Genomic DNA, 14215 nt, shown 5'->3' with positions numbered 1-14215 from the left:
TTTGCTTGACAGATGGCCAATATTTGGCATGTGATAACTAGTTCAACAATTTTGTGTGTGATGACTCAAGCAATGGATGTATGACTATTAGTTTTATTGGGAACGACTATTCAGCATCCATAGGTATGATTACTTTTGACTGACATGACATAAGCAAATGGAAATGTCAGAAAGCAGCAGGGAAATGTATGGAAGCAACTGATTCATGTCCAAAATCATTTGAAGTTTGTTCAGAGAGAGGAGAAATTGCTACTATGATGTGCACAAATGACTGAGTGTTGTGGAGGTTGAACTAATAGTTATGAGAATTTCAATTCTGATCTGAGAAACGCACCAAAGCGACTGAGAAAAACTGTAATAAAAATCTTCAACCACAGAAAAAGAAACATTGTCTCTTTTTTTTCTTTTTTAAAATATTTTTTATTTTATTTTGGTGTTACAGAGTTAACGTTTAGAAATCTACTACAGGCAGTAGGACAAACACCTGTATCCAGTCAGTGGAACAACAGAGATGAGGTAAAAAGGCTACAAGTTACAAGTCACACAACACCATTTCAAAACATGTATTTCCGCAAATATATACTTTTAATTACTAATATGTACATAGCATAAAATAAATAATTATAAAAAAACATCGGCTTTTAGAAATTCATAAAAACACAGAACTAGTTTGTACAAAACTTTGGATTTAAAGACTTAACAAAAACAAATTAGAACGAACCAAATTATCCATACAGGCGATCACTCACAGAAAAAGTGTACTGTAACAGCTCTTTTAGTATGAATGCTGGTTGTTGCGTAGTTTGCTAAAAATGATCTAAAATGTGAAACTGGTTATGGCTGTTTATTGATATTTTCAGTCGTGACGTTATCGAATCCTGGGTGGGCATTTTTGAATTAAACGCGCACGCCTGAGACGTAGCATTACATTAGCTGTAAACATTAATGAGAAACTCTACACACTCCTCCACAGTGGAGGCGATCAGTGAAACACACTTTTCATAAACTTTATGTAACTTTCTGTCTCAGCTTTCAGTAGTTTTATATTTTCCACGTAAGTAAAAAAAGAATTTTTATTTTGTATTTCTTCTCAAATTAAGAGAGCACAACGTGTTTCATCTTAGCCCTGGTGTTTTAGCATGACTACAAGGTAACAGATGACTAAAATAACATATTAAACTCTATTCTGGTCTATTTGGTTAAACTGTATGCAAAAATTAGTAAAACTTCACTTTTTTTTTTAACCCAAACTACTTATAATAGATTTCTTTCACAGAAAGAATCAATACATGCCAAAGAATACACATATTAAACAGACAGACGAGGACAAACTGTGTGTAAGGACCTAAACACGTACACATATTATCGTAGCAGCATTAAAACAAAGGAAGTATTGATAGTTTCAGTGATGCTGCTTGTTGTTTAGTTTGGGAACAAAAAGCCACGGCTGAGGATGATCGCATACACACGTTTTGGTCATCACATTACTGCAAATTACACTGCAATATTGAGAGCTTATAAAATACAGCTTTGTCTGCTTTCTTTTTTTGCTTTTTTAAATTACCATTTGTGCTGTGTTTACCAGGGAGTATGCTTCTATTTGATTAAATATTATATTATATGTGTATATGGGAATACACCTTTAATAAATAACAGCTTTCCCCACACCGAGTCACGTGGCACATCACTAATACTGTTAAGAATAAGGAGAACATGCTTCATATTCATCAATGGTACTGACTATCACAGCCTCATGCGGTGGATGGGGAGGCTCTTTTCTGGTCTTTGGTCATAACTCTTGATGGTTTTTTTGATCCAGGTGTTCTCTGGCCTTTCAGGAAATGTGCAGACTGCGTACTATATTCTCGTTTTGCCGACGCTTGTTGGATGTGGCTTCCTTTCTACTCGCGAATAAAATTAGTGGTTTAAAGCAGATATTAACTGGTTAGCTTAAGAGATTGAGAATGTAAACACATCACAGCAAACAACTACATTCACTCAGGTGCAAGTGCATTCTTACCCAAACATCAGTAACATATAACACTTTGTAAAAGAAACACTCACGCACACAATGATCGTGTTAGTGTTCAAAAATACGCAAATAAAGTAGTCATGTCGAGGAGGAGAAAACATGCTGTTGAGTGTCTGATCATGTGACCTGCTCACAACTCTTGTTACTTTTCACTGCAAAAACAAGCGATGATTACACACTGAAGGAAACGTTCACTTTCAACGAAATGCCTTTTTTTAATGTTTTTTTTTTTTTTGCCTTGCAGATTTGAAAGCATTGGTAGTGCTGGACTATTCTTGATTAAAAATAACTACACTGGGAAAAAAATCACCAATATGGTGTTTGTCAAGTTCTCCTTTCCTACATCAGGACACCTTTTTCATGCTCGGTAAGGATATCAACATTATTGCCATCATCACAACTATCCATCCATCAGGGTGACGTTCGTGGACTTTGACACCTACTCAGCTGTTTCAGTTAATTTAGGCAGAGACTCACTCTTTGTAGCATCAAAACAAAAACACGAGGCAGTTGTGTCTTTGTCCGCGCACATGTCACAGAGCTTTACAGTCTCTCTGGTCTTGCAGGTGGGAATCTGCATTTCTTCTTCAACCCAGTGAAGTCATTATGTTTTGGTGAGAAAAGACAAAAACCTCTCTATTTGCAGGTGTGCACATCGTACACCCTCACGCACTCTTGACAGCTGACATAGCAGCACCAGTGGAAAATACAGTGACACTTCTCCTTTCTTTTCTCAGTCCTCGTGTTGTGACCTCTGCCGCAGCACAAGAGGTCACACCCGTCTATGCCGTGGGACGTCAGGTTGCAGATGCGATCCCGAGTGCCAAAGGAGCCGGTCTCAGGATTGGGGTCACAGAAATTGGGTGAACTTTCATAATAAACCAGGTCGCGCTCTGTAGGGGGTTTGAAGTAGTTGTACTTGGGTCTCAGGGTCTCCACCCATCCACGGGACTCCTTATGTTTCTCAACCACCATCTCAGAAGCGCTGTCATACTTGTCCTTCATGTAGTCCCCAACAACTCGGAAGTCAGGCTGAGACCACCAGCATGTCTTGACCTCGCAGCTGCCAGAGAGTCCATGGCACTTACACTTCAGAAACATGTTGTCGTTGAGAGACTACAGATTAAAAAAAATAAAGTTTAGTTAATATAACTTTTAAAAGCAGAAGAACTGCTACCACAGACACAGCAAAAACATGAATAAGAGAACTAACCACTCTCCCTGCTTCATTGTTATGGCGGTTCATTGCTGAGCGTGCGTCAGGCCGATTCTCTCTTGCATCAGCAAACTCCCGGGACACCATGCTTCCAAACTCCAAATCCTCACTGCAGCCACCCCACTTCCAGCCCTCACCAGGGGGGCCTTTGTGACGTGTATCACATCCACAGATGTTGGCTGAACCCTCGGCGCAGGCACGGGTCACCGCAAACGCCACTCCCGCTGAGGCAATAGCGTGAACAAAAGCTGACTCTCGAGTGGCTGGAAAGACAAAGACAGACAAGCATCACTTGGATAATGTATCTCTTGAGTATTTCCAGAATTCAATTTATATTAAATTTAAATAAAAATGAATAAGAAAGATATAGCTTTAATACATAATATATAATATATACAATGTGTAAATTTAATAATATGTAAGATATGCTGGCAGCAAACATCTTCAACCAAACAAAACAAGAAAGCATCAAACAAACTAAGTAGACCTTTACTCCTGTCTGCTGCTTGTATTTGGGTTGTATCTACTATATCGCAACAGTGTGTGGGTTAATTTAACCAGACATCAATCGTCCTGTCTCTAAATAAGGCCAGCAAGGCCTCTACGTCTCTGTCTGACATAGCTAACTGATGAGTCAGAGGGATCAGGATCTTCCAGAGAGATGAGAGGAAGAGACGGGCCTGACAGGCCTATAATTAAGAGACTCAATTAAGCTTTTGAAAGGTTAGGAAACAGCCTCACACTGAGGGGACAGCTCATAGACACAACATGGAGATGGGTCTTTAGCGAACAGATATACCATTCCAAAAAGGGAAAGACTTTCCTTCTATCCTTTCCTTGTCAGCTGCTTTAACATGAATCATTAGACGGAGTGTTTGCTTTGAATATATGTACTTGTATGGTCTTGCAAAAACACAAGCAAAGACAAAGAAGGAGAAGAGACAGGATGAAGTGGAAACTTCAGGAGTAAACATGAACTGAACACACTAAAGATAAAAAAAAGAGTAAAAGAAATGGTTTAAGATCAATATTGAAATCTTGCGCTGTCTGCGTGAGATGTGTTTGAGTATGTGTTTGATAGAAACAGTGCACGTTTCTGTCTGAAGAACAAAAAATGATAAAGAAAGAAAGAAAAGAAAAAAAGTAAAGGCATATAAAGCTGAGGGGAGAACGAGCTCCTCCCTTACAGCAGGTTCCAACCAGTTCCAGGACTAAAGGGCATTAGAAACAATGATGCAAGAGAAAAGGTCTACTGGCATCCCTCACCACCCATTTCATTACCACTACTGTATACACACAAGGTTACTAATGTTCAAATACATTTGAACTAATGCTCTCCTTCCTCAAATCCCACTTTGTGAATCCAACACGTTTCTTTTTATTTGGTGTTGTTTCATTTTCGTGAAAAGTCAAAGTAGCCAAAGACTGCGCCATGAAGGAACTGTCTACAGTGATTAATTACACATCACCATGCTTCATCTAAAGCTGACTGAGCATGAGCTTTGTGTTTTCAGTTTGAGTGAATATCTAAGGTGTTTGGCTTACATTAAATCTGAAGTGACTTAGAAAACAGATTTAATTTCAAATGCCGAAAAAGGATTTTGGAACTAACATTTGTGTCTGAAAATATCTTTGAACATACTTCTGTGCTACTAAAAAGAGCGCACAGCCATCAGCATAGATATTCTGTGAACTTGTCATAGAATTATGTGAGGGGAGTGCAATGTTGTGGTAAAATAGTCAGTGGAGAAGGATTGAAGCACACGAAAAATATCCTGGCATTTCTGTGTGAAATAATAGATTTCTTATATAGTATTTACAATTTTTCACAAGCTACTTTACAAGATCTTCACAAAGCCTGGTGTTATCAAATGAATAAGCATTCAAGAAAATGGAAATATCTCTAAATTTTTGAAGAGCTTTGCTGAAAATTTGCCCCATTTGCCCCACCTGCAAGCTTCTGATTCATCAGATTACCTTTTTTGTTGATATTGACTATAAACATACAACACATTCTAAATTTAGTTTCGATGGTATGGTATCACTGTTCGTGTGTGGCCCATTTATACATGACAGTAAAAACTCACTGGAAGGTACTAATGAAAACTTAATCAGAACAATCACCCATTTTTTTTAAACGCGTGTTTTCATTTGGATTTAAATCCACCTCTGACAGCATTCACTGTACCTGGAAACTCCACCTGTGACATTAGCTCCACTGCTTTTCCTTAGTTTTATGACCAATTTGTGGTATTTCTTCTCAGACAATGCTTTTCCACCAAACTTTGCCAGACTCTGGCAGGCCAAGCGGTCCCTACAACCTGCTGGGGGGTTGAATCCCCTATTGTGTTGCCACTGTCACGCTGTGTTAGTCCCACAATAGCCCCAGATATTTTATATGAAATTTGCCCTGGCTAGTGATTAGTGGGGACCAAGTTAAGTCATAGCAACAGAGAACTATGCATTGGCTGGACCCTGCTTGTCGGCAGACAGGGAAATCCCTATTCAAATGGTTTAATAAAACAATCTAAAGGGCGTGTGAATGGGGAAAAGCACTTTTTCTCCTGCTTAATCTCATGGTTGCGAAGATATTGTGCTCTGAGCAGTGCCCAGCGGGGAGTGGGGCTAAGGTCCCCCCATCAACTCCATTTACCACATCCCTTCTTTCTTTCTTGCACAGAGTTAATGATATACTGGTGAGCCAGCTTCCCTCCCCCAGCATGGAGAGACATACGTCTCATGAAATGCAGGGACCTTTTGGCTCATCCTAAATAGTTACTCTTTCTCATCCTCAGGTCATAGGTCACAACCCACATCCCCTGGCCTTTTCCTGGTTAGTTTAGATGGAACTTAATAATTTAGATCAATTTAGGTATCTGTATTTCCTGGCAAACAAAGCATCCTGCCCAGTGCAAACGTGCCCACAGTGAATGAAGACAAGCTAGAGCTACAATAGTGTCAAACTTTTCAGTATCGCTAACAAATTACATAATAGGAATTTCCAGTGAACTTCATTATCTTCAAAAAGAAAAATGACGGTGCATTGACTTCCTGTACGGGTGTTAAGACTTGTGAAACTGTGACTGTCCACTTTTTATAGCAAAGAAACCTAATCCCATCACATGAGTCATAAACTGGAGACTGATTATACCCATATAGCATTCAGGTTTTCTGTAAATACCAAGAATGCCGAAATAGCTCTGGGATCGGCTCTGCAGACTGAGGAACACCTGTGCAGCTTTCTATTACCTTTCATCACAGGCAGATTCCAGTGGTGCATGTTTTGACACTTTAGTTAATGTAAATTAATGAGCACTGACGCAGACATAGCCTGGAGGCAGGGGTGTGGAGAAAAAAAGAGGTTTAGACCATGTGTAAGGAGAGAACATGATATAAGATATGCTTTTTTCTAAAGTAATAATACTCTTAGATGAGTGTTTGTGTGGTCAACTAATGTATGCTCACATTGAGTAAGAGCATTTTTATGTGCATATAGTTTAATGTAACCCATTAAACTTATCTTCAAAATGCACAACCTGTTCATTTCAATTGATTTTTTAGTTGTAGTTCAACTCCGTTTACTACATTGCCTTCTTTTTTGTAAAGGCTTTACTCCTTTAGTCCCTCTTAATCCACTTCTTTAAAACAAACTTCTAATGTTCTCAGTGGAGTTGAAGTGGACACGGGCAGTGATGCACTGAACTGACAGTAACTAAGCCTCTGTAGCAAATAAAGGTGCCTACTCTTCCTTTCAAATCTGGCAACAAAAAGGAAGGAGGAAACTGACTAACAAGAATCTGAATTTCAGACAAACTGACACCAGTGAGGACAATGGCCTGGTTGCATGGACAAACACTAGCATCAATCAAATCCAATGAAATGGAAGCTCTCTCCTACTAAGTCCTATCAAAGGCCTGTGAGCCCCTGAGCTACTCTCCTCAGCCTTTGACAAAGGCACTTAATCCAGCCACTTTGACCTCTCACATTATTAAGGGCCTGAGTGACCTTAATCCAATCAAAATGATTTACTAGAGCCCAGTAGCCGCCTTCTCTTTCCAGTCAGCACCCCTGCAATTTAGGCCTGGGAGGGGATGCAGAGGGAAAGACGTGGTGGCATTTTGCACCACAATAGCAGTGGGATTGAGAACCCCTATCGTTAGCCACCTACTTCAACTCCAGCCTCTTCTATCAACTGGCTCAAGAGTTTATTAAAAGCAATTGCCCTACGTGACCCCCGGCCCCCTTGTGTTTACATCAGTCTTCCGTAAACTAGATGACGAGTTTGGATCACGACCCTCAGCCACTGGGGCCTGCATGGATTCTTGATTTTAACTCATTTCAGAAATCAGGAAGAAGAATTCATCTATCCAATCAAAGTGTGAATCTGATGTTTTGGGAAACAGTCTCATTTGCTTTCCTGCTGGGAGATGGAATAAAGTAAAAAGATCACACTTATGTCTGCACACTAAATATTGCACTAGCCCCTCATTAATTACTAAGAAATATTTCACTCTTTAAAATTTTTATTATGATCAACTGCATTAACTATTAAATATACACATATATCATCTTTCTTTCTTTCTTGGTTTTATGGCTAGTTTTCTGGGCAATGGGGATTTCTCTTGCCTGAGCTCATGATTAGACACATGCCTGAAAATTATCACTGCATAAGCTAAAATGTATTTTGGAAAACCTCTATGCTTCAGTTCAGTTCATCTCTTGGGTAAAGTACATCAGAAGAAAATACCAGCAATCACAGGGGATCCCCTCCTAAAGAAAACTCCAACAAGACAGAACTCACTCGACTTAGGCTAGTCGTGTACATCGTTGCATGCATGCAGACCCCTGAGACTTGTTCAGTCTAAAGTCTATTTAAACAAGGATTTGAATCAGCATAATGAATGATGCATGCTGGGAGTGCAGCTCTTCTAATGCAAATATAAGACAAAGGGAATATAGAATTGTTAATGGGAGAGTTAATCAGGAGAGAGACATGATAAGTCACTTTTATTGCTCTTTTTTTTTCAGTCGGTTTAAAGAGCTAAATACTTCCAAGAACTTTGCAGAGATTAAGACATTCTCAAATACATATTCAAAGACAGTGGAGTCATCATAAGCTAATAATACTACTTTACTCTGGTCATCTTTTCCTGTCAAAGAAAGGCATAGTTTGTTTTTCTTTCTGCAAAAAGTGTTGCCTACTTTTTACTGATAAGTGGCATTTCTTCAAGAAAATATCTTTATAGACTTAAGGACTCTACAAATTGTTATTTTTTGACAGAAAAGTAGCAGGAAAGAAAACTCTGTGTGCTTTGTAACATTACCTTTATCTAACACTGGACCAAAAATGGCCAGACTGTCATTGATCGTGGTGCAGTTCCAGCGTCGGCCTCTGAACTGGTGCTGACACTCCTGGATGCCAATCTTCACCCCCTCAGCCACACTCGGCATGATTTCCACATAGTTCCGGCAGAAACGCAGCTGCTTGGGCACTAGGCCTGGTATGCTGCCACAAAGGATAGGTTGAGTGCCCAGTGATGAGTACTGGTGGCCGACTGCTAGTGACCTACAAGCAGAAAGGAAGTCGTGTTGTCAGTGCATTTGGATAATTATATCTTATCTGTCTGCATCTTTATCTACTGATATAACACCACTCAAGTGGGGGACTAATTTCCCTCCTGGTGCAGTGTAATTTTACGTCTGAGTACGTTTGATTGTGTGTGTTTATTTTTCTGTATCAGATGCTACCATTAGACATCCATTCTTTATCCCTTCAACTACCCTCTCTCCAGGCACCTGGCCTTTGTGTGTATTGAAATTGCAGCCCTGCAGTCTCAGAAGCAGGCAGTGTTTCTGTTTAAGATGAAAGTCCGTTATGCATCCAGAGGTCTTCATAGACCTTAAGCTGACAACTTGGAAAACTGCACCTTGTTATTAACTGTCCGCACACTTAACAGGCCTTCAGCTTAGGGTAATAAGAGTGCAAACCCTACGCTGAAACTTCAGAGAGTGTATTAAGAGTAACGCTGAACCTCCCCTCCTTTTTTCTTTTGAGGAAGGTATTCTGGGATACAACAAGTGCAAACTTGGTTCACTGATTACATCTCTCTCTCTCTCTCTCTTGCTCTCTTTGTGCCTGTATTGCTTTCTCTTTGTCTTTATTTTCTGTGTCCTCTCAATTAAGACTTTTAGCAGGTAGTAATCACAGATATTGGATATCCATTTTATGAATGACCCATTTTTAAGAAGGACTTAAAAAGACACTGCAGGGTGCTTGCATGGCCATGTTTTGGAATTTCCGCATTGCACAAAAGGCATACTGATTTATGCCATTTTGTTTAAAATTTTATATAGTTTTCTTAGAATTCTAATCAAGCAGTGCAAAAAGTGTTGGAGGCTGATTCGATTTGTCTTTAGCCTAAAAACAGCAAAGCTCTGCCCCTCAATGACTTAAAAAACAGATTTCCAAAGCAAATCAAATATTTACTTCCGGCTTCTAATTCTTCTCTTCTACCAATATAAAAGCAGTTAACAGGTTTGAATTTGGATTCTGAACTCTCCATTTAAATACATTTGATTATATATATATATATCTATAAAAATTAATAAATTGGCCGGGATAAGCTGGATAGAAGCATGGATGGAAAACAGATGGATGAAAATGATATTTTTTCTTTTAATGCATGAATAACTGGCCTGCAGTAATTGCCTTCTATGGTAAATTATCAAATCAGCACTTTGACTCTTTCATAATGGCACAGAACAGCCAAATTACTGAATAGCACAGTTCCTGTTATCTTTGGCAAATACCTTTTGGAGTAGCTACAAAGTAGCTTGCTGGCAATCAAGACAAGCCCTTAATTTACATCAACTGTCTATTAAGGACTGAACGCTGGAAGGAGTGTTCAGTTTGTCATCCCCTGGGCGATGCTGGAGTCATAATGGTTAATGTAGATTCTCTATAAATGCAGCTTAAGAGCAGGTGTGCAGTGTTTTGCTTTGCAGTTAGCTCACTATCTGCTGACCTGTTCACTGCTGTTCAAGGACTAATCGCTGATCAAAACAAGATTACCAAATTCCTGACTTTGGCCCTCAGGCAGGGTTTTTTTTAACCTGAAGAAAAGAAAGAGCCTCACAGTCAAATGACCCCACATGTTGACGGTTTCTGATGGCTTTCATCGTACCAACCTTTAATACCTCAATTAGGTTTTACATTCAAAGGTTGATTTTCAGCTCTCTGTAATTATTAAGGATGTCTGCCAGGTGTCAAAGGTGCTCCTGAGCCATGAACTGACCCAATGAGTTACTCCTGTTATTTCTCCCAAGAAAACATCAAAGCAATGAGTCACATTGGTTTCAACAGAATTTCTTGCCTAATTTCTACAGACTACACCAGCCTAATTCATCATAAATGAGACAGCCAGTAAGTGAGCAATGGCATGCTAAAAACCTCTTCAGAACATATCGCATTTATCTGCCTTTTGTCTGCTACAAACAACAATACACAAGGCAGTTTCCTACTACAATTGACCTCTTTTTTACTGGTGAAAGTTCATCAGCCAAAGAGAACTGGTACAGATGTTCAGGTTAGGAGCAGAGCTCTCTTTTTTTTAATGGATTTGAAGGGAGTTGTCAGTTGTAGCTCTTTCTCTGTCTCTTCTTGAACCTGCATTCAAATTTTTTTGGCAAGTGTGCATCTCAACAGCAGGTAATCATGAAGGTCAGTGGCAATATCATCTTGGGAAAACCAGCAACTTTAAAGGTCCTTGTACTCACACCAATGAGGGTCAGCAGAGGTATTTCTGGCCTGTCACTGTCTTGAACTGTACCCCACAAGCTCAATGTGAGTCAGTGTGCTTAGGCTGCTTGGCTCAAGAGTCTCCATGCCTGTCTCATTGGGGCTGAGTAATCCCTGCCACCTCTTTTCTGTGTTAGGAAATGGCCCGTGAGAGGCGGCGGGGCATGTTTCACCATGGATGATTTATGATTTTTTAAGAAGTTATTGCACAAAAGACTGTGTTGTTGGATACTAATTCCAACAACTATTTTAAAATACCTGCTGTATTATTTAGATTTTAGGTATTTATTGAGTCTTGGCAACTTTAATCTCTTTAATTCTTTCTAAAAAAAAAGAAATCCACTGATTTTCTCCTGCTTTGCAGAGATGTTGCACATGTGATGTTTAGTACAACTAATGAGGAAACACAGGATTCACTCATGCTCTTAAGGCTATTGTTTTCAAAGGAGCACCTTAGTGATAACTGTTACAGATAAATTAAGCAAAATATATACGATGTATATGACTTTTTGCCTCAGTACAAAGTTTCCCCCACTCATCTAAGTTTATCCAGTACAGGTTTAATGCATATTTCAGCAAGCCCAAGCAGGGTGCCTTAGAATTACCACTTTACTTGTGGGCCCTGAGGCCTTGGAGCCGACTTTGACATCAAGAGAATATGTTTGGGAAAAGGAATGTGCGGCAAGCTTTCACCTCCAGGTATTTATCTTCTAAGGTGGGGTGGACCAGTGAAGAAGGTGGTGGGGTGGCGGGTGCAGCCAGGCTATGTCATGGCAGGTCGAGAATAGACAGACATGAACCTGTCTTAGTGCAGAGCCGTATCCCCAAGAACGACTGCGGTGCAGGGGTTGAGAGTGATGCAGCTCCCATGGCTGCTTGAAGGCAAGCTTCTGTCAGCAAAACATCATAAGCTGCTTTTCACAGAAGGTCTAGATCATAGATGGCTGGCATGCTGTTAGCAAACGGAAAGACAATGCAGGCATGCTAAGTGCAATCCCAAAGGAACCACATTATTTGACTTGGGATGAGTTGCCATGAGACAGAAAAATCACTCAAGTAATCTTTCAAGTTAAAAAAAAGTTCAGCATTGTGTCAGGAATGAAAGAACTGAAAAGTGATTTCATGAGTTACTTTTGCACTTAGACATTATTTGTATAGGCGGGAGTGATGCAGCAAAATTTGCTTCCATTATGTTTACCCCTGTTGTTAGACCCTTCAATCACTGGCACCCTCCAAAATCAAACAATCAACACAGAAGTTAGCTCTGGGCTTGCTGCAGGGTTTCAGCTATGACAGAATGGAAAACTGTTCTTCCATTGTGTCATTCATAACAAGCTCCACAAAAAAAAGAAGAAAGAAAACTCTTATGAAGGGTGAATTTCAAGGTTTTCCCTGGCTGTGTTTGCCAAAGTACCAAGAAAAAAAATGCAAAACTTTATCTTGCACTGGCATCAAGTAAATAAAGTAAACCAAACATTCAATTACACTGGAAAAAAAAAAAAAAAAAAAAAAAAGTAGTTTGTGCAGTCCCCCCATCGCTCCATCCAGAGGGCCCACTTTTATATCAGGATTTCCTTCCAGCTGAGCATGTAATTAGTTTCTCATCAGTCTTACCACCAGGGGACCCATTAAGAAAAGTAGATTAAGCGTCCTCCAAATATTGAATGATTTATTAGAAATCAGGCAGAAATATATATATATATATATATATATATATATATATATATATATATATATATATATATATACATATATATATATATATATATATATATTTCTGTGCTTTGATAACAGCTAAGACTGATGGATGAAGCTGAAATATTACAAAACAGCACAACATACCAAAATACAATAATCCTGTAGTTTTTTTTAAACTAATTACACTATCGTAATTTTAACGCAGCTCTGCTCTGCTTCATTAATGTCAGCGTCACGCATTTGGTTCTTTTTGGCATTTACATGGCAGAAAGACTGAAAACATTAAGCTAAGTGCAAAAATGACAACACATGGCAACATACAATGACAACATCACCATCACCACGCGCGCGCGCACACAGACACACGCACACACTGGACGCACGAGCACACATAGACACACGCTTCCAAGCACATAAAGTTTGCACCTGCTGCATTCTGGAGATCAAAATTGCTCCCGATTTGCAAAGTTGCACGTTTCGTTCATCTCTTGCGTTTACAATTCAGCCCATCCTTTCGCCTGTATACTTTCGGTTTCCATGGGTTACTAAATGTCATTTTAATGACCCGATTAGAAAGTCACATTGTGCATGTCTTATAATATTATAAAAAGTAACGTTAAAAGATCACCGTCACCACACGCTAAAGCTCTGCAGCTGACAGACAAGCAGTCACAACTATAACAACTCAAAATTACAGGTCATCCACAATCCCCGCATGTTTTTTAATGTGTCACTTCTTGTCCGGGAAATAATGAAAATTAAACTTACCACCAGATAGGATAGCTTGCCATGACATGCGTAAGCCCACAGAGCAACAGGAAACATCCAAGGTATATCATCCTTAAAGTTTCGTAAAACATCTCAAGCAGAATGCCTACATGCGCACTCATCCGCGTACGGATTTTAACCGAAGTGCTAAGAAAAAAAAAAGAAAAACAAAAGACGAAAACGAAGCTGCACTGGCAATTTTTTATTTCTCTTCTCCAAAAGAAAAAAAATGAAAGAAGAAAAATCAGAGGCAACTCTCTCTTTCGCGAGTGCTCGTGGCAGAACTCTCAGAGCCAAATATTAAAAGTTAAAAGCCGCTTGCTTTTTTTTTTTTTTTTTTTTTTTTTTTTTTTTTAGGACCCAATCAGCAGGTATTGCCAAAGGGGGAATTCTGATTATATGTTCCCTCTGTTGCCATGTCAGGGAGCTTGAACTCAAACACCAGAATGAGCTAATTTTAAGATGTGTTTTAGTGCTCACTGAGAATTGCTCGGCATTAGCATGCAGCGTGTGTGTGATATATAATGTTGTTTAAAGGAGAGAGGGAGGGTCTGAAGGTTTTTAAATAGACATCGGAACCCCTGTGGATTGCGTAGCTATAACAACCTGTCCGGATTTCACTCCCTGGCTTGAAGCTTCTAAAATGCAGAAATAAATATGTGTGAATTGCTTCAGACCACAATTAAGCCTCTCCAGTCCTTTA

At 39.4% G+C, this 14215-nt stretch overlaps 1 protein-coding gene across 1 annotated transcript; it reads right to left on the bottom strand.

The window, feature by feature from the left end:
- Nucleotides 1-437: 437 nt before the first annotated feature.
- Nucleotides 438-14001, bottom strand: wnt3a (wingless-type MMTV integration site family, member 3A). Its single transcript, XM_085253910.1, has 4 exons — nt 13513-14001; nt 8573-8814; nt 3246-3511; nt 438-3148 (listed from the first exon to the last, which is right to left on the bottom strand). The coding sequence occupies exons 1-4, from the start codon at nt 13632-13634 to the stop codon at nt 2669-2671; spliced, it is 1110 nt and encodes a 369-aa protein (XP_085110036.1). The 5' UTR covers nt 13635-14001; the 3' UTR covers nt 438-2668.
- Nucleotides 14002-14215: the final 214 nt, after the last annotated feature.

The sequence above is a fragment of the Mchenga conophoros genome, linkage group LG18 (genome assembly GCF_057382185.1).
Source record: "Mchenga conophoros isolate Kocher_MC1m ecotype Shallow Benthic linkage group LG18, M_conophoros_male_GT1.1, whole genome shotgun sequence".
Taxonomy (NCBI): domain Eukaryota; kingdom Metazoa; phylum Chordata; class Actinopteri; order Cichliformes; family Cichlidae; genus Mchenga; species Mchenga conophoros.
This window is presented reverse-complemented; position numbering and strand designations above follow the sequence as displayed.

Excerpts from the sequence above, each read along its gene's own strand:
- wnt3a (XM_085253910.1), bottom strand. The coding sequence starts at position 13,634 with ATGAGTGCGCATGTAGGCATTCTGCTTGAGATGTTTTACGAAACTTTA. Across the intron at positions 8,815-13,512 it reads GCAAGCTATCCTATCTGGTG|GTCACTAGCAGTCGGCCACC; the intron begins GTAAGTTTAATT and ends TTCTGCTTGTAG. Across the intron at positions 3,149-3,245 it reads ACAATGAAGCAGGGAGAGTG|TCTCTCAACGACAACATGTT; the intron begins GTTAGTTCTCTT and ends TTTAATCTGTAG.